Source organism: Giraffa tippelskirchi, chromosome 1, assembly GCF_054371585.1.
Source record: "Giraffa tippelskirchi isolate mGirTip1 chromosome 1, T2T-mGirTip1v1.2.pri, whole genome shotgun sequence".
Classification (NCBI taxonomy): domain Eukaryota; kingdom Metazoa; phylum Chordata; class Mammalia; order Artiodactyla; family Giraffidae; genus Giraffa; species Giraffa tippelskirchi.
The window spans coordinates 131,288,554-131,315,069 of NC_137275.1; the positions used below are offsets into that span (position 1 = coordinate 131,288,554).

At 40.7% G+C, this 26,516-nt stretch overlaps 1 protein-coding gene across 4 annotated transcripts in view; it reads right to left on the reverse strand.

Annotated features, from left to right (window-relative positions):
• The window catches only part of ELP3 (elongator acetyltransferase complex subunit 3), a 143,038-nt gene that overhangs the window by 72,548 nt on the left and 43,974 nt on the right, over positions 1 to 26,516 (reverse strand). For all 4 annotated transcript variants that reach the window (XM_081497041.1, XM_081497040.1, XM_081497045.1 and 1 more), the window contains 3 exons: positions 24,511 to 24,579; positions 22,069 to 22,223; positions 2,102 to 2,263 (listed from right to left, as the gene is read on the reverse strand). In XM_081497041.1, coding sequence (XP_081353167.1) covers positions 2,102 to 2,263; positions 22,069 to 22,223; positions 24,511 to 24,579 — 386 coding nt within the window. The remainder of the gene's footprint in view (positions 1 to 2,101; positions 2,264 to 22,068; positions 22,224 to 24,510; positions 24,580 to 26,516) is intronic.

Genomic DNA, 26,516 nt, shown 5'->3' on the forward strand with positions numbered 1-26,516 from the left:
TTCCACCAGTATGTAAGGGTCTAAAGCCTAGTTTTCCACAATGAAACTCATCTTGCCTCCCAGTCTCTCTCCTTCCCTTTCTCTCTCACCCTCATTTCCATTTGGTCACCATACACTGCTTTTCAGGACATCACCTCCTGGGTGAATTACTGCAACAGCCTCTGAACCGGCCTTCCTTCCATCTTCTTAGTCCACCCTCACACTGTGATCCCTGAAAAGTGATCTTTCTACAATGTGGATATGGGGACTTACCTAGGGCCCAGTGGTTTAAGACTTCCAGTTTCCTCTGCAGGGGGCAGGGGTTCGATCCCTGGTAGGGGAACTTAAGATCCCACATGCCATGTGATGTGGCCAAAAATAAATAAATACATAAAATGCAGCTACATCTTGACCACAACTTAGCTGGCCGTGGATTAAAGTCTAAGCCCACTGGGCCAACTTCTGAGGCTCTGGTCCCTCTGCTGACCCTTTCAGCCTCACCTCTGACCAGGCTCCCACCTCATGCTCCACATTCCACCAAACAAAATCACTCCAAAATCCCTAAACGTGCCATGATGTGCTTCCACTCTCAGGAGCTTGCTTGTACTTTTCTTTCAGCCTGAAACAGTCTTCCTCTTCCCCACCTGACTAACTCAGACTTTTCCTGTGAATTTCAGCTTCCCCGTCATTTTCTTCAGGAAGCTTCTCTGACCTCCGAGAGCCTCCATCCCCAAGGTATCCCTCCAGCTCAGCCTTGGTTATTACTGTAGCAGCCCTACCAGCGTTTCTGGCTCAAGCCTTCCCCAACAAGACTGCATCCAATTCACGCTGATCTTTCTCAAGCCTGATATCCATCAGACTCTTCCTGTGCACAGAAATATTTTGGAGATCTCTATTACCTTAAAGGGGCTTCCCCGGTGGCTCAGTGGTAAAGAATCTAGTTGCCAATGCAGGAGATGTGGGTTCGATTCCTGGGTTGGGAAGATTCCCTCGAGAGTGAAATGGCAACCCACTCCAGTATTCTTGCCTGAGAAATTTCATGGACAGAGAAGCCTGGAGGGGCTACAGTCTATAGGGTCGCAAAGAGTCAGACACAACATGTCGACTAAATAACAACAACAAATTACCTTAAGGGAAGCATCCGCCTTCCGTGGCCTGGAACTCTTCTTGATTGTTTCTAAGATGCTGACCCATGTGTCTCCCTGATTTCCCTTTACTTCCTTCTCCAATCACAACCCTCCAACATGTCTATCTAACTCCTGTTAAAGTGAAGTAGCCTTTAAGGTCCAACTCAGCACACACTTACTCCTGAAACCTGTTTTTATTTCTGGACAGAAAAGAACTTCATATTGGCTCTATCTGCTCTTACTCCTTCCTTCTTTAGACTCTCAAATTTCTCAAAGTTTATACCCATCATCTCATCAGCCTTTCTTTCACTACCCTGCCAGTTGGCATTTGGTTCATAAAAACTAACCTGTTAGATCTCACCTGGGCTTATTTGTTTATGAACTGATTGACTGTGTTGGGTCACAGTTGGCCACATGGAGGGCATGTGGACTTTATAGTTTGCGGTGCACTGGTTCTCCAGCTGAGGCACATGTGGGTGCCTCCACCCACGTGTGGGTGCATGGGTTGAGGTGCAAGGGCTCAGTAATTGTGGCACACAGGCTTGGTTACCCTGCAGCATGTGGGGTCTTAGTTAATGATGACCATCACCCAGCAATCAAACCTGTGTCCCCAACATTGACAGGCGAATTCTCAACCACTGGATCACTATGCAAGTCCCCCTGGCTTCCTTCTTGTTCAAACCCTTTTCTCTGTTCCTATTCTCCTTCGCCCTCTCTCCTACTTTAAACTATTGACTTTGAGCCCTGCCTATGCTTTCTGTACAGGAAAGGCTATTCATGAATAGGAAAAGAGATGAAGATGATGTTTACAGGCTACTGGAAAAGAGTCAGCCCAGAAAGACTGAAAGTCAAGGAAGGAGGAGATGGGTTCAGAGCATGGACAGAAAAATGAATAGGAGGAACACCTAGAACCGTCCCTCTCAGATGGGTAGGAACATTGATCTGTTTGATGGGGGAAAAGGAAGGCTTGTGCAAGAGCACCTGTACCATCTTACCGGTTGGTATCTCTGGCCACATCCTCATAGACACTCTGCACCCCAATCTCCAGCCTTGTGCAGCCGTAGGTCAACATGTCACTGAGATGCCGCTTCATGCAGTAATCTGGTCTGGTCTCAATAGTAATTCCAATGCACTTTGTGAGGCTTCTCTCAGAATACCTATAGAGCAAATAGAAAAGTAAATAGCCTGCCAAAGCTTTAGGACTTTGGCTCTCATTTCGAGGATGTCTTCCTCTTGCCCTCCCGGATCTAACCCAGTGGTTGACAGCACCGGCTCTCGGGTCAGACTGAGTTCAAATCCTGGTTCTGCTACTTCTGAACTATGCAACCAGGAACGTGATTAGCCTCTTCGTGCTTCAGTTTCATCATCGGCAAAATGAGGATAATAGTAGCTACACCTCATGAGACAGACGTGCCTGAGCTGGCACACAGTGTACAGTTATCATCATCGCCATCACCATTATGTTCCTGCAGTGTGTGGCAGCCATAATCTCCTTGAAAAGCAGGGATTTCAACTGTGAAAACTCTAATTTTCAGTTCCTAGCAACGATTTTTCATGTAAGTGAAAACTATCTGCATCATTTATTTCCTACTCCATGTTTTAGAGTCATGTTAAATGAAGGAAAACAAAAGAAGGGGGAGGGAAGCGTATGCATAATGATCATAATGATCACAGGAATAATTCAGGTGAAATGTCTTACACACACGTCTTCTTGTCAAGCCTATGAATCTCAGCAATCACTTACAAAATTAGGAGTCATTTTTGTCTTTCACTAAAACCAGGTATCAGAGCAGTGAGTACCACTTGAGATTCAAGCTGTTTTGAGTTAATAGCCTTAATGCTGGCCAGAAACCCAGAAAAATGAAAATGACTCCCTAAGGGGAATGCTGATGTGAGGGAATAGGAAACTCTTACCTACAAAGGCCACTGTGGCCAAGCACTGCACTGAACATGCCATATGCAGTGAATCCTCTCATCAGCTCTGTGAAGTGCGTTTAATTATTCCCATTTTGCAGATTAAGAAACTGAAACTCCTAACGTGATCAAATAGTGGGTTGGCCTAAAAATTTGTCTGTGTTTTTCCATGCCAGCTTGTGGAAAAGTCTGAGTGGACTTTTTGGCCAACCCAACGCTCTGTCCAGGGCTTCCCTGGTGGTTCAGATGATAAAGAATCTGCCTGCAATGTGGGAGATCTGGGTTTGATCCCTGGGCTGGGAAGATCCCCTGGAGGAGTGCATGGCTACCCACTCCAGTATTCTTGCCTAGAGAATCCCCATGGACAGAGAAGCCTCGTGGACTACAGTCCATTGGGTCGCACAGGGTTGAAGACGACTGAGCAACTAACACCTCACTTCGCACCTTGTCCAAGAGTACAGAGCTCATAAAGTCTAAGTCAGGACTTGAAGGTAGGATTTTGACAAGGTCAAAAATCCTTGTTCTGTTTCACTCGATCACACTGCTTGGACAATTCAGCATGGGATATCAGATCTGTCTCCTCTTCAACTTCTGGGCTTCCCTGTGGCTCAGCTGGTAAAGAATCTGCCTGCAATGAGGGAGACCTGGGTTCAATTCCTGGGTTGGGAAGATCCCCTGAAGAAGGGAAAGGCTACCCACTCCAGTATTCTGGCCTGGAGAATTCCATGGACTGTATAGTCCATGGAGTCACACAGAGTTGGACACAAGTGAAAGTGAGTGACTTTCACTTCACACTTCAACTTCTAGAATGAAATAATTCTTCCAAATGCCTTTCTACAACGTTCTTAATTCTTTGGGGAGGGTGAGGGAAGCCTTTATTTGGCACTTCATTTCCTTCTTTCCAAAGAAGTTCATAGCTTTTGTCATGAAAAAGAAAAATCATAAAATTTCCACAGTTCTGTAACTACTGTTCTCTCTTAAACTCATTCATTCATCACTGTCAATAAAACTGACTTATCTAATTTAATAATAATTATTAAGGTGGTTAAGAATCACTGAACTGAAGAATTGACTCAAGTCTTTCACACTATGACTGTATTCCTAAGGTTTTATATAGGATTACCAGAGGCAGCAAGAACTAAAGGTAAACAACTAGTCCACAGTTACTAAACAACGAATTGTAAGACAAAAAAGGGCACAGATCTTATCAAATCTTGCTTCTGACAGGATACTAAATCAACTGGCTTCTCTGAGACAATCAGACCAGAAAGTCACAGGCCTTTCTAATAAGTGAGTCCTAAGGCATGCAGGAACAGAAGTATACACTGCCACAGGATACACATAACTCACACTCAAACATCAATTATTGTGTTTGGAGAAAACCATTATTTTAAAAAATTGAAACACTAATGTATTATGGAGAAAGCATATTGCATGAAGGTTGACTGAAAAAACCCATGAAGCAGAAAACTCTAAATGAGTATATTTCACAAAGTAAGTGAGGACATCTTACAGTCAGACATTCCAAAACTGTACCCCTCTATTAACTGGTATTTTTTACAAAACCCACAATATTTCTGAGAAGGATGCCATTAAGTTAGCAAGCTTGCGTTCCCGGGACAATGAGAGGACAGGCAGCTGCACAGATGGAATGTGTCTACAGGAAAGAGAACTAAATCCACAGAACCTCTCTGTGCATGGATCATCAAAGGCCCAAGCAAGACTGATAGAGAAGGTTGCTGTGAGGATGATAAGGTCTCTTCAGAAGTAATTAGAATATAGCCTAGGACACAGAGGCAAACCTTATCCTCAAACAATAATTTACTGCCAAGTCTTTCCTCTAGGGGGAGAATGTCAATACCTTTGGCAGCAGCAGAAATGAAGGGATAAGAAATAACTTGCTTTTAAAAGCCAATATTTTGTGTCAGTTTCTGCTGTACAACAACATGAGTCAGCCATACGTATACATATATCTCTCCCTCTTGAGCCTCCCTACCTCCCTCCCCATCTCACCCCTCTAGATCCTTACAGAGCACTGAGCTGAGCGCCCTGTGCTATCCAGCAGCTTCCCACTAGCTATCCGTATTACATGGCAGTGCGCATCCTTCAGTCCCAATCTCTCAATTCATCCCACTCCTTTCCCCATGCCCACAAGTCCGTTCCCTATGTCCACGTCTCAATGCCTGCCCTGCAAATAGGTTCACCTATACCATTTTTCTAGAGTCCACATACCTGCGTTAATACACAAATATGTGCATAAAGGCAGTCAACTAATCTAAGCAAAGACCTGAGCTGGCATTTTATGGCTGATATAACCTCCCATATCATTTAAACAGCCATCCAACAGTACAGCTCTTCTTTACTACCAGGTTCAACTGCCATACCTTTGGGGAGCAGGGAGAGGCAGTGGACTTCTTAAGTTCTTGGGCAGTTAGGAAATACCGAATTTTCCAACCCTGACCATGAGCTTCTAAGAGACCAAGTCAGAACCTGAATTCTGGTTTTCTGATTGCAACTCTACTTCTCTTTCTGTGACGTTATAGGGTCATCTAAATAAGCCTAAACTCCACCATTATGGGGCTATGCTGATCTGGCTTCTCAGGTGGTGCTAGTGGTAAAGAACCCACCTGCCAATGCAAGAGATGTATGAGACACAGGTTTGATTCCTGGGTTGAAAGAACCCCAGGAGGTGGGCATGGCAACCCACTCCAGTATTGTTTCCTAGAGAATCCCACGGACAGAGGAGTGAGCGCCTGGCAGGCTAGTCCATAGGGTCACAAAGAGTCTGACACGACTGAAACAATTTAGCATGCACGCACACTTCTTTGCATGCTGTAGGAGCAACATCAACTAGAAAAGGTGCTAATGTTCTCTGTGAAGCTAACTTAAGCCAACAGCTTACGCTGAAGGCATTTTTTTTAAACCTGGGAGGTGGTGGTGGGAGGGGAATGGGACAGTAACCTGGGAACATCAAAGCAAATAAAAACCAGATGCTACCAGCCTTCAAAGCAAAGCTCAAATACATTTCTCCTGTCATGACATCTTCCCAGTGCCTCTTGGTAACTCTGCGCTCCCATTCCGCAATACCTTGCCCATACTCTGTGTGGAGTTTGTCTCCTTATTTGTGGCTATGCCTGTTTGTCCATCTGGACAGGAAGCTCCTGGAAGGCAGTATGCTCATAAATGTTTAGAGGTAAGGCCTTCAGCACTGAAAACTCTCCTTCAATATAAAAAAGAAAAAATACAAATATGAAGAATGAATAAATGAATGAGGCAAAGCTAAAGACACATAGCTGAAGGAGGTCTCTCTTGACTCCTATAGCAGCCTCCAGCTAATCTGACTGGTTACCATTGAACAGTAACCTGTTCCCAAACAGTTAACCCTAAAAATTGCTTAACCCTAGACCAGGTAATCTATAGAAAGTAAAGACACAGCAGTCCTTTGTCCCAGGGATGGCTCAACAGTCTAGCTGTAGGGTAAGACACACAGCTAAAACCAAGAACCACTTAAGATCAAAGAGCCAGAAGCGGCAGATGTTGTAACTGGATAGAAACGATTTCTTGGAAAGCATGCTTCTATTTCTGGAAGAAAGTGACCTATAAAAGTGACATCTATTATTACTACTTACTGTCCCCTCACAATAAGGCCCCAACCAGCGGGACGCTGAAGGAAGACGATATGAAAGCCTCTTTATTATCTTTCGTAAGCTGTTTCTGCTTCACTCTAAGAAGACTGTGGCATCAAAAAACATTTCTGATTACTATTAATTTCCTGCTTCACTCTAAGAAGACTGTGGCATCAAAAAACATTTCTGATTACTATTAATTTCCTGCCATCCTCTCTGAAACCTCTGTCTCTAATGAAGTTGGATGGGCCTTACTTTCGATTTCCTGTGTAAAATCTCACTAGAGGTTGACGTCCAAATTCCTGAGAGGTTTATGGACCCTTTCCTGCCTCAAACCCAACCTGCTCAAACCAAACCACAAAGTAGATATTTGTGGAATGTAGATGAAATATGAACTTTCATTAGTCACGAGGGACAAACTTTCTTCTGCATCTGCAGTCCCAAAATGAGTAAGTAGAATTTATAAACTTCTTTGGACAGCCCAAGATTTGTTTGACTTCAAATAACATCTGGGGTCACTGGTGTAATTCCTCAGTGTATCTGCTTAGTTGCTCAGTTGTATCTGCTCTTTGACCCCATGGACTGTAGCCTGCCAGGCTCCTCTGTCCATGGGATTCTCCAGGTAAGAGTATGGAGTGGGTTGCCATTTCCTTCTCCAGGAGATCTTCTCAACCCAGTGATAGTTTCCTGCATTGCAGGCAGATTCTTTACTGGGGAAGTCCCCCAATTCCTCAGAAGTACCACTGAACACATTCTTTTTTGGGGAGTGAGTATAATCATATCTGGAAAATATCTCAACAGAATTTTACGTTCTGTCTAATGCTGAGCTAGTAATAGTCTAGACTGAAGAATGACTGAGTTGGATGTTTGAGGATTTATAAAATAACTTTTTCCTTTTGAGATGGTGGTCAAGTTTGCTTCCTGGATATCGGCAGTTATGTTGGGAGGGTCTAATACATAACAAAAGGTTCCACTCAACACAAACTGAAGTACCAGAGAGATGCAGAATTTCAATTTTTAAATGAGTACAACCTATGAGAAACTAACCTGGTAACAGAGCTTAGAGAATAATTAGGGACCTCTGCTCCCTTGTCTTGCTGGTTGACAAGATTTACGACATATGAAAAACAACCCATAACATTTTGGGTTTTGATTCTTCCAACACCCAACAAGAATGCTACTATTTTGTACACCTAGTCAGAAGGCTGAAGAACCAACAGCAATATACTGTTAACAGAAAATTAAAAAACAATCAGGGTTACCACACATTCTTTCAATATTGTATTCACATTCAAATTTAAGGACTAGAATGTTATGTATATAGCCCTTAAATTTGAATGTGAATACAATATTGAAAGAATGTGTGGTAACCATGCTTGCTTTTTTATTTTCTATTAATAGTACATTATATACATAACATTATGCTTCCCTGGTAGCTCAGTGGTAAAGAATCTGCTTGCTATGCAGGAGACCCTGGTTCGATCCCTGGGTCGGGAGGATCCCCTGGAGGAGGGAATGGCAACCCAGTCCAGTATTCTTGTCTGGAGAATTCCATGGACAGAGGCGTCTGGTGGGCTACAGTCCATGGGGTTGCAAAGAGTTGGATACGACTGAGCGACTAATACACACACACATACAAAACACTATAGAAAACCTGCCACTGTCAGAAAGTGACTGTTAGATGAAAGATAACCTCTCAACACATCTTTTAGATAAAAACTGCCATTCCAATAGAAATCCTTAAAGCACAGAATGTCACAGAAATCAGTAACTTTAGAGATAATCTAGTCTCACCTTCTCATTAATAACGTAGGATAACAATAGAAAATAAGCCTGGAACCTATTCTTACTGCACAGTTCTTCCCACTGCACTCACTTAACAATGGCTTCTAAGTATTGGGTTGGCCAAAAAGTTCGTTGAGGTTTCTGAATGAACTTTTTGGCCAACCCAATACCTTCTCTTCTCAAGGCATTGTGCTTGATATAAGAGATCCTCTGTCTTAAGAAGACATTCCATATTAAAAGATGCAGAAAAAAATGCATTATTTGAAATTAGACAATAATGGTATTCAGTAAGACCACAACTCTTGGCTACTAAAAACCAAAGTGAGGGAGTAACTAAATTAGTAGTTGCAAATCCAATTGTAGCAAATGTGAACAGATTAAATACTACAATTAAAGGCAGACAATGTCAAAATGGATTAAAGAAACAAGACCCAACTACTGCAGACTGTTATCTATAAGAAACACATTTTCAATACAGGGACACATACAGGTGGAAAGTAAATGGATAGAAAAAGGTAATACATAGAGGAAACAGTACGTATGTAACAGCTGTAATGGTAAACAACATCAAAAAAAAGAGTAAACTTCAAGACCAGAAAGGACTTCTCATAATGATAAAAAAGTAAATTCATAATCAAACTTTTATCAAAGTTCATACACCAAGAAAACATACCAATCACCAAACATGCTAGGTGTGCATACACCTAGCAGATCTTCAAAATAAATGAAGTAGAAACTAATACAACTAAAGGGACAAATAGATAATTCTTCAATCATAGCTGAAGATTTCACTCTTTTTCTCTCGGCAATTGATGGAACTACATAGAAAAAAAAATCCCCAAAGACCATTGAACAATACTATCTACCACCTGGACTTAATTGATATTTATAGAACATTATATCCAAAAACAGCAGAACATACCTTCTTTCAAATACACATAGTATGTTCACCAAGAGAGATCATATATGCTGAGCCACAAATAAGTCTCAATAAAAAAAAACGTTTAAGAAACTGAAGTGGTACAGAATAGACCCTCTCTGACCAAAATGGAATTAAATCAGAAATCAAGAAAAACTCCATGTTTTTGGAAACTTAGAAATTAAACAATCCATTTGTAAATAATCCACAGGTAAAAATACGATTTTAGGAAACACTGTGAATTGAATAATAATTAAAATAGAACATATTAAAATTTGTGGGATTCAGCCAAAGCAGTGCTTATGGGAAAAACTTAAAGCTTTAAATACTTACATTAGAAAAGAAAAAAGGTCTATAGGATAGCTAGGTTTCTATACCTTATCTAAGCAAAGAAAAAGAAAAGCAAAGTAAACCCAAAGAAAGTAGAAGACAATATAAGAATAAAAGCAGAAATATATAAAGTAGAGGGCATAAACAAAATCAAAAGTTAATTCTTTGCAAAGAACAACAAAATTGATAAACCATAACTAGACTGATAGAGAAAAAAAAGAAAGAACCCAGATTATCTTTATCAGGATTGAAGGAGCGGTGATCAATAACATCCTACAGACATTAAAAACAAAGTAAGGGAATGTTATGAACAACTTTATACCAAAAAGCTTGACAACTTGGATAAAACAGTCAAATTCCTTGAAAAATACAACTTATGAAAATGGACACAGATGAAACATAATATCTGAATACCCCTTTGTCTATTAAAGGAATGGAATTAATTATCTAAAGTGTTAGTCACTCAGTTGTGCCCAAGTCTTTGGGACCCTGTGGACTGCAGCCCACCAGGTTCCTCTGTCTATGGGATTTTCCAGGCAAGCATGCTGGAGTGGTTTCCCATTTCCTTCTCCAGAGGATCTTCCTGATCCAGGGATCGAACCCGGGTTGCCTGCAGTGCTGGCAGATTCTTTACCAACTGAGCTACCAGGGAAGCCCAATATCTAATAATCTAAAACCCTCCCATAAAGAAAACTCTAGTCTTGGACAGTTTTACTCATGAATTTCAGCAAACACACAGAAGAAATAATATTCATCTTACATGAAGTCTTTCAGAAAATAAGGAGGAAGCGCCTTATCACTTGTTTTATAAGGGCTGGCATAACACTGAAGCCAGAATGTAACAAAGAAAAGAAAACATGAAAGGAAATCACAGAGCACCATCCCCCAAGAATAAAATCCTTTACAAAGTATTAGAAAGTTGACTCCAGTGATATGTAGAAAGAAAAACACATTACAACCAAATAGGGTCTATCTTAGGAATGCAAGGTTAGTTTCACATTAAAAAAATCAAAGTAATATACATTATCAGAATGAAAGAGGAAAAGCGTGTTATCATTTAAATAGTCACAGAGAAATCATTAGACAAATGAGTTAGTGATAAAACTCTGCAAAATTTTTCAATCTGATAAAGATATCTTAAAAAAAAAAACAAAACTCTCAAGTAACACTGCACTTAATACTGCAGTATGAAATGTCTTCCCTATATTATTGTGAGTAAGACAGACAGACTCATTCTCATCACTTTCATTTAGCACTGGACAAAATGTCCAAGCTATTGCAATAAGGAAGAAAAGCATCACAACCAAAAGGAAAAAATTAAAACTCACTGTATTTGCAGATTACATGATTATTTTTGAAGAAAATCTTAGCATATCTACAAAAACAACTTACAGAACTAAGTAGTGAATTTAGTAAGTTCATATGCTATAAGGTTAATACACAAAAATCAACTGTGTACCTAGATACTAACTGCAAACAATTTAAAAATACAATTAAAAAAAATTTCACTTAATATAACATCAACAAGCAAATATTGGGTTGACTTAAAAGTCTGTTCTGTTTAACCCACGTGAACTTTGGGCCAACCCCAAATTTTGAAATAAATTTAACCAAAAGCTTACAAAATCTCCAAACCAAAGACTGCTAAGAGAAATTAAAAACTAGAAGACAGACTATGTTCATAAATTGGAAGGCTCAATATTGTTAAATTGTCAATTTTTTCAAAATTTTTATATACGTTAAACACAATACCAATTCTATCACACTTTTTACTAGAAATTGACAACCATAAACTTTATACAGAAGGGCAAAGGACCTAAAATATCCAAAGCAATCTTAAAAAACTAGGACTGAGTTAGAAGACTTACACTACTCCAGGATATACCCTAAAACTACAGTAATCAAGACTATGGTACTGGCATAAAGACTGAAAACAGATCAATGCAACAGAAAAGAGTCCAATCCAAAATTTATATAGCCAATGGATTTTTGACAAAACTGCCAATACAATCTATATGGGAAAGGGAAGTTTTAAAAGAAGTAACATTGAAACAATTAGGTATGTATATAGAAAAAAGAAATCTCAACTTCTATCATGCACTCCACATAAAACATTAAATCAAGATGGATCATAAGCCTACATATGAAACTAAACATAAAAGTTAAATCTATAACTAGAAAAAAACACAGGAAAATATCTTCTTGCCTTCTGAGTAGGCAAAGGTTTTTTAAGAGATAATACAAAAAAAGCAGTAATTATGAAAGAAAAAAATTGCTAGATTAAACTTTACCAAAACAAAACACTCTGCTCAAAGATTTTAATGTAATGAACAGTCAAGTCACAGACTGGGTTTTCATGTTTGCAAAACAGAGATTGAACAAAGGACTAGAATCCGGGGCATATGAAAAATAAAACGTAGGCAAAAGATTTTAACACACACTTCACAAAGGAAATATACACAGAAAGTGTAAGTACATAATAAAGTGCTCAGCATCATTACTTATCAGGAAAACGCAAATTAAAAGCACAGTGAGATGCCACTACACACCCACTAGAATGGCTAAACTTCCAAAGACTGACACCACCTTATTCTGGTGAGGCTGTGGAACAAATGAACACTCATGTGTTACTGGTGGGAGTACAAATGATGCAACTACTTTGGGAAAATGTCTGGCAGTTTTGAAACTAAACGTATGATATAGCAATTCCACTTGCAGTTATCACACCCAAGAGAAATAAATACATACATTCACAAAAAGACTGTATAAGTATGCTCACTGAAGTTTTATCATGATAGCTACAAACTGGAAACAGCCCAGTTATCCATCAACAGAATGGATAAACAAACTATGCTGCATGCCTACAAAGGAACTCTACCCATAACTAAAAAGATAATGACTATTATAATACTCAACATAGATGAAGCTCAAAATATAACTCTCCATGAACAGATGCCTCATACAAAAGAATATGCATTATTTGGTTCCATTTATTCGGTTGGCCAAAATGTCCGTTCGTGTTTTCCAGCCCATCTGACTGACTTACTAACTCCAAACTAACTTTATGGCCAGCCAATACATGAAGTTTAATAGGCAAAACTAATCTATGAAAGGGGAAAACATGAGAACAATGGCCGCCTCTGGGAGTCCAGGTGGGGATTTGTTACAGGGAGGAGGCAGGAGGCAACTTTCTGGGTGGCGATCATGTTCTCTGTCTTAGCAGGGTTTTGTTACACAGGTACATGCATTTGTTACAACTCATCAAGTAGTACCCATAGCATCTGTGCATTTCATTGTATGTAAATTTACTTGAAAAGAAAATACTACAGTGAACTGTCTAATGATGTGCATGATGATGTATTTGGGGAAAGTGTACCGAAGCCTGCACCCTGCTTTAAAATGTGTTAAAAATAAATAAATAAATAAAAAAGAGGGGTTGATGAATGCGTAGAAATGGCTAGTTAGCTAAGTATGTGATGAAGCACGTATCACAGAACATAGATGCTAAGTATGTGATGTTCACTGGAAAATTCTTTCCATTTTTGTTTCCAAGAAAATGTTGGGAGAAAAACAAACTAATATCTCTTTATAATGACTAAGATTGCACCTTAGGTTGTGCTGCCAGTGTCAAGGGTCCTGGTTACCGTCCGTGAAAATCTGATTTACCAAGAGAGGTAGTAAAAGTGATCAATATATAAAGTGAGGGGTGGGTGGGAGGTGGGATACTGGAGCCAAAGCCCAGCAAGGCAGGAGATAATCACTTTCAGGGCTTCTCAGGTTGCTCTGCTTTCTCTGTTACTCTGCAAATCGATGAAATTATCTTCTGGGCCTGGTACCCAGCGTTACCTAGCACTCTAGTTTTTCCAGGACTCAGGAGGACATAGTTGATGGACATGGAAAAAAAAAAAGGAAGGAATGGAAATGAATTAAAAATTCCACAGGGAGAAGGTATGACTCACCCACTTCTTGATGGGTAACTCCCCTTTTAAATGGCATCTTGTGAGAACAGCCAAGGAGCAACAAAGATTGAATGTAAAACTGCTTCTGGGCAAGACTGATTAAAAAGGAAGACAATGGTTAAAAGGTTGCTTTGAGTTATTTGGCGACAGGTGCATTCTGGTGAATGGGTGACTCAGACCCCACTGCCGGTCCTTTTCATCTCCAGGGTGATGATTTTTGAAGGACGAGAGTCACCCGTAATTGATGATCTCTAGAGACTACTGCGGTCTTAGTCTAGGTGATAGGAGTGATTATCCCCTGGCTTGATTTAATGAGTCTTCACAGAAACCATACTTGCTTCGTCCTTGACTCTCGGTTTACTCAGCTTTTCAATGTTCCCAGCTGCAGGGAGCTAGCATACTTCTTGCTACTACCCTGCCATAAATGTTAACCCAGTTCACCTTGTTAGGGTTTTTCCTTACTCTAACTCTTAATCTTTTCAGAAAAAAGCAAAACTTGAATTAGATGTGACACATGATAGCGAAGCAGGGACACAGTCGAGCTGATAGTAGAACTTGACGTGAATTCGAACAATGGCTATTAACTTTAAATGTGGTTGACTCATTTGTCACAATATGAATAATAACTTTTAAAAAATGTATTTATTTTTTTTTAATTTGGCTGCGCTGGGTCTTAGTTGCAGCATGTGGGATCCAGTTCCCTGACTAGGGATCGAACCTGGGCCACCTGCATTGGGAGTGTGGAGTCTTAGCCACAAGACCACCAGGGAAGTCCCAGTATGTAACTCAGTACTATATCTGTGTAGTCATATTAGCGTCAACTACTAGGAAAATAAGGATTCCCTGGTGGCACAGTGGTAAAGAATCGGCCTGCCAGGGCAGGAGACACGGATTCAATCCCTGGGTGGGGAAGATCCCCTGGAGTAGGAAATGGCAACCCACTCAAGTATTCTTGCTTGGAGAATTTCATGGATAGAGGAGCCTGGAGGGTTACAGGGTTGCAAAGAGTTAAACACGACTGAGCACGCATGCAGGCAGACTAGGAAAATAAACATGAATTCACTACCTTACATCTGAGAGAGGTGAGCCACACTAGGTAACTCAAATATTTTTCTTAAATACCATCTGTGTAAGAGAACTTACAGAACAGTAAGGTAAATGTCTCATCCAAAAATTTTGCAGGAAATGTTATTTCCAAAACACAGTATCTCTAGGCTGCTCTACATTTTGCAAGGATGTCAACATTTGAAAAGTTTTCTGTGTCTCTAGTTCTGTAGTACCAACCAGACAACTATTTCTTCAAATTACACAAAGCTTCCCTAAAAAACAAATACCAACTCTATTACAGGGAGCTGGCAGTAAAAATATACCTCCACAAACACAAGACTGCAAATTGGCTTTTTCCAGATTATTTCATAAAAGCAGAGAGGCCAGGAGAAAAAAAAGCAAAACATGTCAAGTGTGGATTGGCAGGACTCAGTGTAGCATTTATGGCTGGTTTGATGGCTCCCAGACTGTACTTTTACTACTTCTCGAGAGCCATTCATGATATTTGCTGCAATGAAAACTCAAATCACATATAAATTTTTATCTGAAAGTAAAGTGTTTATTGCCCCCTTGAGGTAAATTAAAGAACAGAAACAAAACAACGCCAGCTCTGGTCTGTCCTTTAGAGAAAGAGGCTTTCTTCTTCAAAAGGCTTTTTCTACACACATATTGTGATCTGAAGTTATAGAATAAAAGTTCATTTCACCCCCCCAAAAAGGACAATTTAAACACACCACTAGGCATCAGACCATTTCTGATGGTCTGATGGTAAAAAATAAAGCTAAAATAAATAAAGCTAAAACTTCACACAAAGAATATCATTTTAGTCATTCAGTCGTGTCTGACTCTTTGCCACCCCATGGACTGCAGCATGCCAGGCTTCCCTGTCCATCACCAACCAAATCCTGAAGCTTGTTCAAATTCATGTCCATCAAGTCGGCGATGCCATCCATCTCATCCTCTGTCGTCCTTTTCTCACCATCAACCTTTCCCAGCATCAGGGTCTAAGGAGTCAGTTCTTCACAACAGGTGGCCAAAGTATTGGAGCTTCAGCTTCAGCATCAGTACTTTCAATGAATATTCAGGGCTGCTTTCCTTTAGGTTTGACTGATTTGATTTTCCTGCAGTCCAAGGGACTCTCAAGAGTCTCCTCCAATATCACAGGTCAAAAGCATCAGTTCTCTGGTGCCCATTCTTCTTCATGGTCCAACTCTCACATCCATACACAACAACTGGAAAACCATAGCTCTGACTAGACGGACCTCTGTTGGCAAACTAATGTCTCTGCTTTTTAATATGCTGTCTAGGTTGGTCATAGTTTTTATTCCAAGGAGCAAGTGTCTTTTAATTTCATGACTGCAGTCACCATCTGCAGTGATTTTTGGAGCCCAAGAAAATAAAGTCTGTCACTGTTTCCATTGTTTTCCCATCTATTTTCCATGAAGTGATAGGACCAGATGCCATGATCTTCATTTTTTGAATGTTAAGTTTTAAGCCAGCTTTTTTCACTCTCCTCTTTCACTTTCATCAAGAGGATCTTTAGTTCCTCTTAGCCTTCTGCCATTAGGGTGGTGTCAGCTGCATATCTGAGGTTATTGATATTTCTCCCAGCAATCTTGATTCCAGCTTGAGCTTCATCCAGCCTGGCATTCTGCATGATGTACTGTGCATATAAGTTAAAATGCAGGGTGACAATATACAGCCTTGATGTACTCCTTTCCCAATTTGGTACCAGTCCATTGTTCAATGTCCAGTTCTAAATGTTGCTTCTTGACCTGCATACAGATTTCTCAGGAGGCAGGTCACATGGTCTGGTAGTCCCATCTCTTTAAGAATTTTCCACAGTTTGTTGTGATACACACAGTCAAACGCTTTGGCGTAGTCAATTAAGCAGAAGTAGATGTTTTTCTGAAATGCTCTTGCTTTTTCTATGATCCAACGGATGTTGGCAACTTGATCTCTGCTTCCTCAGCTTGTACACCTGGAAGTTCTCGGTTCACGTACTGTTGAAGCCTGGTTTGGAGAATTTTGGGCATTACTTTGCTAGAGTGTGAGATGAGTGCAACTGTGTGGCAGTTTGAACATTCTCTGGCATTGCCTTTCTTTGGGATTAGAATGAAAACCGACCTTTTTCAGTCCTGTGGCCACTGCTGAGTTTTCCAAATTTGCTGGCATATTGAATGCAGCACTTTAACAGCATCATCTTTTAGGATTTTAAATATAGCTCAGCTGGAATTCCATCACCTCCACTAGCTCTGTTCATAATGATGCATTCCAGGATGTCTGGCTCTAGGTGAGTGAACACACCATCATGGTTATCTGGGTCATTAGGAACTTTTTTGTATAGTTTTTCTGTGTATTCTTGCACCTCTTCTTAGTATCTTTTCTGCTTCTGGTAGGTCTATACTGTTTCTGTCCTTTATTGTGCCCATCTTTGCATGAAATGTTCCCTTGGTATCTATAATTTTCCTGAAGAGATCTTTATTGTTTTCCATTCTATTGTTTCCCTCTATCTCTTTGCATTGAAAAATTTTAAAGTTTCAGTTGATACGATATCAAATTAACTGTATCCTAAAAATACATTATACAGTATATCTTCAGCTGGTCTAGCTAGCTTACATGACCTAGGGGACCCAAAAAACAGACTAAAAATCTCTGCAGCAAACTTTCATGGAGGCAGGTGGAGGGGCGGAACAAGTCTACAATATTTATGATTCAAACTCACTTAATGCACAAGGTCTGCAACAAGAGAACAGCTGCACTGAGAAAAGAATGTATAACACATAAGCATGTGGAGAAAAAAATGTGATGGTCTGAATAGATGATCTGATCCTAAGAGGGAATTCTCAGAGTTCAATGGATTTTTAGGCAGTAATCCTCTGAGGTACCGTTGTCATCCTAACGTCATGGGGCTTTGAACTAATTAAGGCTGTTTTTCCTCTAATTGCGTTTTATTCTAAGCTGTCATCTGTTTGTCAGTATTATTAGGAAGAAGGCGTTGGATTACATCATGACTCCCTCAAAAGTTTGAAAGACTTCAGCGTTTTACTCAGTATGACTCATATTCATGAATGATCAAGGTTCCGAAGGAGCAGTAAAAATAAGGTCCCATTTCATTCTGCTACTCAAGGCCCTGCAGGATGGAGATCAGGCTGGCCTGCTGTTGCTCAAAGTGGATTCATGGACACAGAGTTGACCCATCGCCTCCTCTGGTGGCCATCACACACAGCAGGCTGCTCACACCCACTCTCCCAGACGCTAAGCACTCCACCCGGGCATCTCAAAACTGTTGCTGAATCTGAGGTTCTAGCTTCGTCACAAAAGAATTCTGAAATGAAGTGATAGGTAAGAAGTGAATCTGGTCCCATCACTTCATGCAAACAGATGGGGAAACAATGGAAACAAGTGACAGAATTTATATTTTGGGGCTCTAAAATCACTGCAGATGGTGACTGCAGCCATGAAATTAAGAGACGCTTGCTCCTTGGAAGAAAAGCCATGACAAACCTAGACAGTGTATTAAAAAGCAGAGACATCACTTTGCTAATAAAAGTCCATCTAGTCAAAGTTATGGTTTTTCCAGTAGTCATGCATGGATGAGAGAGTTGTACCATAAAGAAGGCTGAGTGCCAAAGAATTGATGCTTTTGAACTGCGGTGCTGGGGAAGACTCTTGAGAGTCCCTTGGAGTGCAAAGAGATCAAACCAGTCAACTCTAAAGGAAATCAGCCCTGAATATTCATAGGAAGGACTGATGCTGAAGCTAGAACACCAATAGTTCGGTCACCTGATGCAAAGAGCCAACTCATTGGAAAAGACCCTGATGCTGAGAAAGATTGAGGGTAGGAGGAGAAGGAGGTGACAGAGGATGAGATGGTTGGATGGCATCACCTACTCAATGGAGATGAGTTTTAGCAAACTCTGGGAGATAGTGAAGGACAGGGAATCCTGGTGTGCTGCAGTCCACGGGGTAGCAGAGTCGGACATGACTGAGTGACTGAACAATAACTATGACAAGTGGGAGAATTATTCCAATTATTTTGGGGAAGGGGCAGAGATTTCCATTAATCACCATCCACTTTTTGACCTCTTTGGTTAACCTTAGAACTGTTATGGCGCTGGTGGGTGTGCTATTTAGCATGCTAATGTATTACAATGAGTGTATGATAAGGCTCAATGTCTACTAGAGGCTAACTGTTCCACCATCTTGGTTCCAACCAGTCTGTCATGTCCCATGGCCATGTCATGGGTTTCCCAGGTGGCTCAATGGTAAAGAATTTGCCTGCCAATGTAGAAGATACAAGAGACCTGGGTTTGATCCCTGGGCCAGGAAGATCCCCTAGAGAAGGAAATGGCAACCCACTCCAGTGTTCTTGCCTGGGAAATTCCATGGACAGAGGAGTCGGGTGGGCTACAGTCCATGGGTTCGCAAAGAGTGGGACACGACAGAGCATACATGCCCACACATGCCCATCTCATTCTTTTAAAGGTTGTGTCCTGCCCACTTCCCTCATATTGTAAAACTACCCTGGAGATTTATTTAAACTTATGAAAAAGTCTCTCTACTCTTTTCATTTTTACCAACCCAAAGGAGAGCAGACATTACGGGGATTGAAGTAGGGCGAGCATGGCACCCTGTCCCCCATTCCAAGAGGCACCCCTTGAGGTGCCTACCCACGTAGGCACCCCTATGTGGGTCATTAGTTGTCAATATCCGACCAACAGACGATCATTCAAAATTCATTCACCAGTTTACTTGTGGCTGCTACATGCCAAGAAGCATTTTAATTACAGGAAAATGAAAGCATCTTTGGGTTCATTCAAGTCCTACTTATCACCCTGCAAAAGACTGAGAGGGGCACTGTTTGAACAACCTTATAATTAGCTGTCTTCCTGCACCCAACCCACCCCCACTGTAATAAAAAAGAAGCCAGAAGGCAGTGGGAGAGGGCGTGCAAGGAAAAAAAACGAAACATATTTCTTCCAGTATTTTGAAGCTCTGGTGATGTATACAAACGTGTGCTCATACACACACAGACAGGCACTCTTGTTCGTTTTACGCCTGGCACGATGTCCTGCATCATAATTATAGCCAAGTTTAGGCTCTGAAATCAAAGCTGCCTTGGTTTCATGGGCCCCACTTCACCTCCTGTGGACCTGGGCCAAGTGGCTTCATCTCTCTGGGCCTCAGTTTCCTCACTTGTAAAACAGGGATGATTTAAATATGTAACTCAAAAGATTTCTTGCGAGAATTAAGTAAGTAAATACTTACGGCAGTGCCCAGCACACTGCAGACAGAGTAAATGTGACTGTCCCCCTTCACTCCTATTTCCCACGTCCCTTCCGCCACGGTTCTAATGGATGCCAATGATGACCATGATTCCATCACCTCTTCCGTGTATTTATACTTACACAGGCATGGCCACACAAAAGACGGATCACATAGTAAGAGCTGCTCTAAAACTTGCTTTTTCATGTAGTGTACCTTGGAGATTCATGAGACTCTCCCATAAGGTAGGCGCATCCATTTGCATGATGATAAATACCCGTAACAATCTGATGACCCTCAGTTTAATAGGGCTGGCCAAAAGTTCATTCAGGTTTTTCCATGAGATGTTACATTTTTTTTCCGGAACATTTATTGCTGGCCCAGACATCTCTTGTACCACCTACAAATGTCCCCACTTGAGGCATTTCAAACTTAATGAAGCCAAAGTAAGTCTTGACCTTTCTCCCACAAATCTGTTCTTTCCCCTGTTCTTCCATCTTGGCAGGCAGCACTACCCTCAATCACTTTCTACAACCCCAAACTGGGTGTCATCCTTGATTCCTTCCTCTTTCTTATTTCCAACCCGATTCAAAGTCCATCAGCAATAAAACATAGCTCTAACCCCTCTACTCTTTTCTGTCACTGCTGCCACCAGCCTCATTTGAGCAGGGGTGGGTACAACAGTCTCCTACCTGGTTTACCATTTCTACTCTGGCACCCCTCAAATCCACTAGCCACACAAGAGCCAGGATGATTTCAGACCCACAAACCTGAACATGTCATTCTCTGGCTTCAAACCAATTCACCTACTTCCTACTGCTGACTCAAACATTTTTAAGTCCTCAACATCAAGCATAACCTGACTCTTCAAGTTCCCCTCACGACATCTGCTCCTTGGTTCACTAGAATCTAGGCACATCTGCCTCCTTTGTTCCTGGAACACCTCAAGTTTCTTCCTGTTTCAGTGCCTCTGTCTTATTTGCTTTCTGTGCCTGGCCTGACTGACTCCTCCATATACTTCAGATCTCAGCTTAAACATCACCACTTCATGCACAGAATCAGCCTCTGTTTTCTCCAGCCCAGCAGTCTGTCTCCATCACTGCGCCTACTGTTTGCTATCTGTTGAACCAGTAGAATGTAAGCACCACCAGGGCAAGGACAACATCCATCTTGTTCACCGTGTTGTTCTCAGTACCCAAGGCAGAGCATGGTCCCTAGTGGGCCTTCGATTAACGTTCAGTAAATAAAGGCAGAGTACACAGTAGCTTAGCCAGGTGTCTCTGAAATTTCTGAAAATAAAAACTATTTTAAGACTTTCACTTCTAAAATCACTAAACTTAGGAAACTTTAGTTTTCTTCTCACTAAAAATGGAGACAGGAGGTATCAAAAGAAAGCATAGCTGTCTTCTGTTTTATCAACTAGAATTTGAAACGAATAAACGATTTCATTCACAAAGAGAAATGACTCAACAGTCATCAGATATTAAGTTATAAAACAGTAACTATTAAATAATAGTCATTTGTTCTGTGAATTTTATAGCAGCTCAGTGTTTCAGATTGTAAGTACTGCCCCGTGCTCTTTCTGGGTGAGCTCACCAACTCCAATGAAGGCCACTCCTGCAGCTTAGACCAGCCTAAGGCTGAAAAGATCTGCACAGTGATTTTGTATGTTTTGTTGTTTTTCTTTTCCTTTCTTTTTATTCTTTTGCACAGAGACTTTGTGAGAATACTAATGCCAATGGACCACACTCACTTTTAAAAAACATAATCCTTCTCCCCACAATATAGCAGTAACAACAAGCACTAGGACTGCATGAGATGATTTTTGTTAACTAAACTTATCGTGGTCATCATTTCACGATGTAAGTGAAGCCATTATGCTGTACACGTGTAGACAGTATTGTATGTCAACTACATCTCAGTAAAATTGGAAAAAATGTATTTAACCTTACAACCCATGAAAACCATGCAAGTAAAAAGAATGAAAACCTCTCCCCTTGTCCCCCAAAGAACTAGGAGGATAGACATAGAGCAGAAGGAATTCTCACAGACTGCTGCTAGGAGGATAAACCAACAACCACTCAGGTGAATATGATAAAATAAGGATTTCTTACTTGACGGCCTCATAAATATTGTTGGAGGTATGTCCTGATAAGGCATCATGTAAATTTCGAATAAAATAATCTCTGTATTCTTCTGGAAGGGCCATAAATGTTCCACCCATCACGATAAATTCCACTTTATCCACACTGTGACCAAGTTGTTTTAACTGAAAGACAAAAATTCGTCAGCATTAGGAAGGTATAGTCAACTACTCTTAAGTGGCTTACTGAAATTTTCTAATTTTACTTGGCAGTGTTTTCATCACTACAGTTTAAAAATGAGAAGCAAACATGTTGAGCAAATTCTACGGACTGAAGAAAATAGGCTCCAGAGTCTGAAAGAAAAATTATGGCTCAAATAAGGAGGAAGAGTAAGAATTTAAAATAATCAAAAGTTTGATGTCAACTTACAGAGTTAAGTGAACATTCAAAAATACAGAGAAGGTAAATTAGACAGCAGCAAATATAATCATACAAGATATAACTGTATACATTGTAATAGAATAAACAAATATTTCTTGATTATGTATTTTTTAAGAAGACTTCACTGAATTTGTTACCAGATTGCTTCTGTTTTATTTTTTGCCCAGGAGGCACATAGACTCTTAGCTCACTGACTAGGGACTAAACCTGTACCCCTGCACTGGAAGGCAAAGTGTTAACCACTAGACCATCAGGGAAGCCCCCTCAATATGTATTTTATGCCAGATCTTGAGGTCAGCATTGAGGACAAAGAAGACTATATGCAATATAACCAGGACTTGATGCAAACGAAAGAAAGAGAACACCAGATTAGAAAGAAGCATTAAGAAAGCAGTTTCAAATGAAAACTTTGCAGTTTTTAATTGTGAAGATTCTGGATATAGGTGGCACCTTTTTAGCCTGGTTTCAGGGGTGGGGGTAAACCATCAGTCTGAAATACAATATCTCTTCTACGTGGGGATAGAATGGTACAGATCTTTCCATTTTTCAACAACAATAAGTCAAGATTCTAATTTTTTAAAACAGGTATTTCGATTTCTTGCCAGGTGTTAGGCTTGAGAAAAACTCAGTCAAGTGGACTACAAATTATGAATTCTAATGTACTACGTAAAGAGGATATCCACACTTAATATGAGCAAAAAGTTATCTTTTTAAATACTTATTTCTGAAAATGGAAAAGAGCAACTTATAAATACATACATCCTTATATTAGGTTGGCAAAAAACTTCACTCTGGCTTTTCCATAACATCTTATGGAAAAACTCAAATGACCTTTTTGGCCAACCCAACACATATGTAAATCCTTACACATACATAAGCGTATGTGCATGCATGTGCAACACATGCAAATATATAAGTATGTGTATATAGCTATCAACACTAAAAGAATACTCCATCTATGGTCGTTCACCAGGGATACACAATTAAATCTTCCTGGTAGCTTTTTCAAAATATCTTGCCTGCACCTTAAACCAGACAGCATCGTATAACTCCAGTGGTGAAATCTGGCACGTGTTTTGAAAAAGTCATTCAGGTGATTCTAGTACATTTACTGTTGGGAAAAGAATCATTGCTCTCTGGTATTTTCTACATCTTCCAGAACCCATACTCCTTTCTGGTAAACAGAAACCTTTCGCGCTTTACTGAAACATTTTAAATGAATTAAATATCATGGCTAAAAAAGAAATGAACACAGAAGTGACTTTCTGTTATGTTACTTTCCATTTCAGTTTGTCTAGTTGCCTGACTAGACGTTACTATAAAAACTATGGACAGTGCTTGCATTGTTTTAAATTAGACAAGTTTAAAATGAAATTAATGTTTAGACTTCTTGAACACAGCAAGGCCATTGACATAATACTTGTTTTTAATCAGTTATATTAAGGTATAATTTATACATTGGGTAGGCCAAAAAGTTCATTTGGGTTTTCCTGTAAGATGTTGCAACTTTTCTGGCTAACCCCATACAATAAAATCCATTAACTTTAAGTGTACAATTAAATGAGTTTAGAGTTGTGTAACCACCACCACAACCACCATTATACAGAACAATTCCATGGCTCCCACGAGTCCCTCATTCCCCTGTAGTCAATTCCCTATTCTCATCCCAGCAAACCAGCCACCATACTTCTCACTTGGCTTATGGAAGCTAAAATTCAATCCACCCACCTATTGTCTAAGATCTTCGACACAGCCACACACTGTAAGTTTCATAACGTGCATGACTTTCTACAAACTCAAAGAACTCTAGAGACTATAAAATCCTTACAGAAAATAATACAGTCTTTAAAGCAAGTGGTGTTTTTGACCCTGCTAGGAACTGCAAAATTGTCCTCTCCCTCAGATGGGATATTAAAAACTTATGAAGGAAAGAAATATTCTTTCAGTTCTTATTTCTGGTTCGACTCAAATCAAGCAACAGTACCTCCTAAGTATAAAGATCTAATGTAAAAATGCTTTTTAAAATCTTACCTGTTCTATCCGGTGTCTTGTCTGCAGATAAGGGTCATACCTGGCACGGATAGCTCGCATGGAGGTTGGCTAAAAAAAGAAAAATATCCTGTCATGCCCACATTGAATTCAAAATAAGATGTAGTTTCAAAAGGGTCGTATGAAAACTAAAATTCTCTTGGGCCCCTTTCTCCCTTCCTCAGTTTGGTCAGTTTGAAATAATGACCTGAAGATTATCTGGCTGGTCTCCATTCAACAGCAGGCAGCTCCCTGGGTCATAGTTACAGCTTTGTGTAAATGCTGATGGAATCCCCCAGGTCACCAAATTGTTTTGCTGCTCTAGACAGAGGTGTGCATGCATATTCATAAAGAGTTCCTTGAGAAAATAACCTCTGAACCAGATCATTAAATTACAACATAGTTTGTGATGGCTTAACACGGAAACAACGTCCTGGTAGAAAATGCTCCCAGCTACTGAGCCCTCGTGCTGCAACTACTGAAGCTGTGTGCCTAGAACCTGTGCTCCAGAGGAGAAGCCGCAATGAAGAGGGGCCCCTGTGCACTACAGCCAGAGAAAGACTGTGTGCAGCAACAAAGACCCAGCACAGCCAAAAATAATAAATAAATAAAATACAATGTTCCCTGAAGACACATTGTTAAATGAGAAAGGCAAGGTCTTGACAGACTACTTGCTGTGTACAAAGTTAGGATAAAGAACATGAATTGCCTTTATATCTATATGCTGTTAATATCTATGCTCGATGAACAGGAAAGGGACAATATTAACTGACTGTTCAGGGGGCTGGAGCCGAGTGGGGTGGTCAGGGAAAGTGCTGCTGCTGCTGCTGCTAAGTCGCTTCAGTCGTGTCCAACTCTGTGCGACCCCATAGACGGCAGCCCACCAGGCTCGTCCCTGGGATTCTCCAGGCAAGAACACTGGAGTGGGTTGCCATTTCCTTCTCCAGTGCATGAAAGGGAAAAGTGAAAGTGAAGTCGCTCAGTCGTGTCCGACTCTGTGCGACCCCATGGACTGTAGCCTACCAGGCTCCTCCGTCCATGGGATTTTCCAGGCAAGAGTACTGGAGTGGGGTGCCACTGCCTTCTCCAGGGAAAGTGATGAGAGGGAGCCTTTTCACTGAGAGATTTCTTTTGTATTTTTTACAATTTGATCTATTTTTTAAAAAAAGGGAAAAAATGAAAAACCATACATAAGAAGATAAAAAAAGTCACTTAGCTTGTAGGCTGCTGGCCTCTCCTGAAGGGGTTGACTGCTTGGAAAGCCTGCTCACTGGCCTCTTGCTCTTGCCCCCGCAAGAGCCATCAAAGGCCTCTTAAAACCTACCCGGATTATACCATCCCTCTGCTTTAAACCTGGATGGCTGCACATGACACCTATTGGGTTGGCCAAAAAGTTCACTCGGGTTTTTCCTTGACAGTTTATGGAAAAGCCCGGACAAACTTTTTGGCCAGCCCAATACAACAAACTTCTTGCCTTGCCTTACAACCCTCGTGTCACTGTCTCCCAAATCTCATTCTCCCCTCACCTGCTCCGGGGCCCCACCGTTATTCTCACTCTAGCTCCTTCTTTTATCTATTTTCTCTGTTAGGGATGCTCTTTCTTGATTTTCTCGAAAGCCTTCTTCTTGTCATTCAGGGCTCAGTTACCATGTCACCCCTCCCAGCCACCAAAGCTCAAGTCACCCTCTCCTATATCTTACTTGACTTTACTTCCCTGCTTCCCATTTCAACTGGTACCTGATTATTTTTCTTTTGTTTCATTACTGTCTTGTTGTCCAGTTGCGAAGTCATGTCCAACTTTTTGTGACCCCATGGACTGCAGCATGCCAGACTTCCCTGTCCTTCACTATCTCCTGGAATTTGCTCAAACTCATGACCATTGAGTCGGTGATACTATCTAACCATCACATCCTCTGCTGCCCTCTTCTTTTGCTTTCAGTCTTTCCCGGCATCATTACTATCTACACTCCACTTATTAGAATGCAGATTCCACAAGACCTGACCTGTTT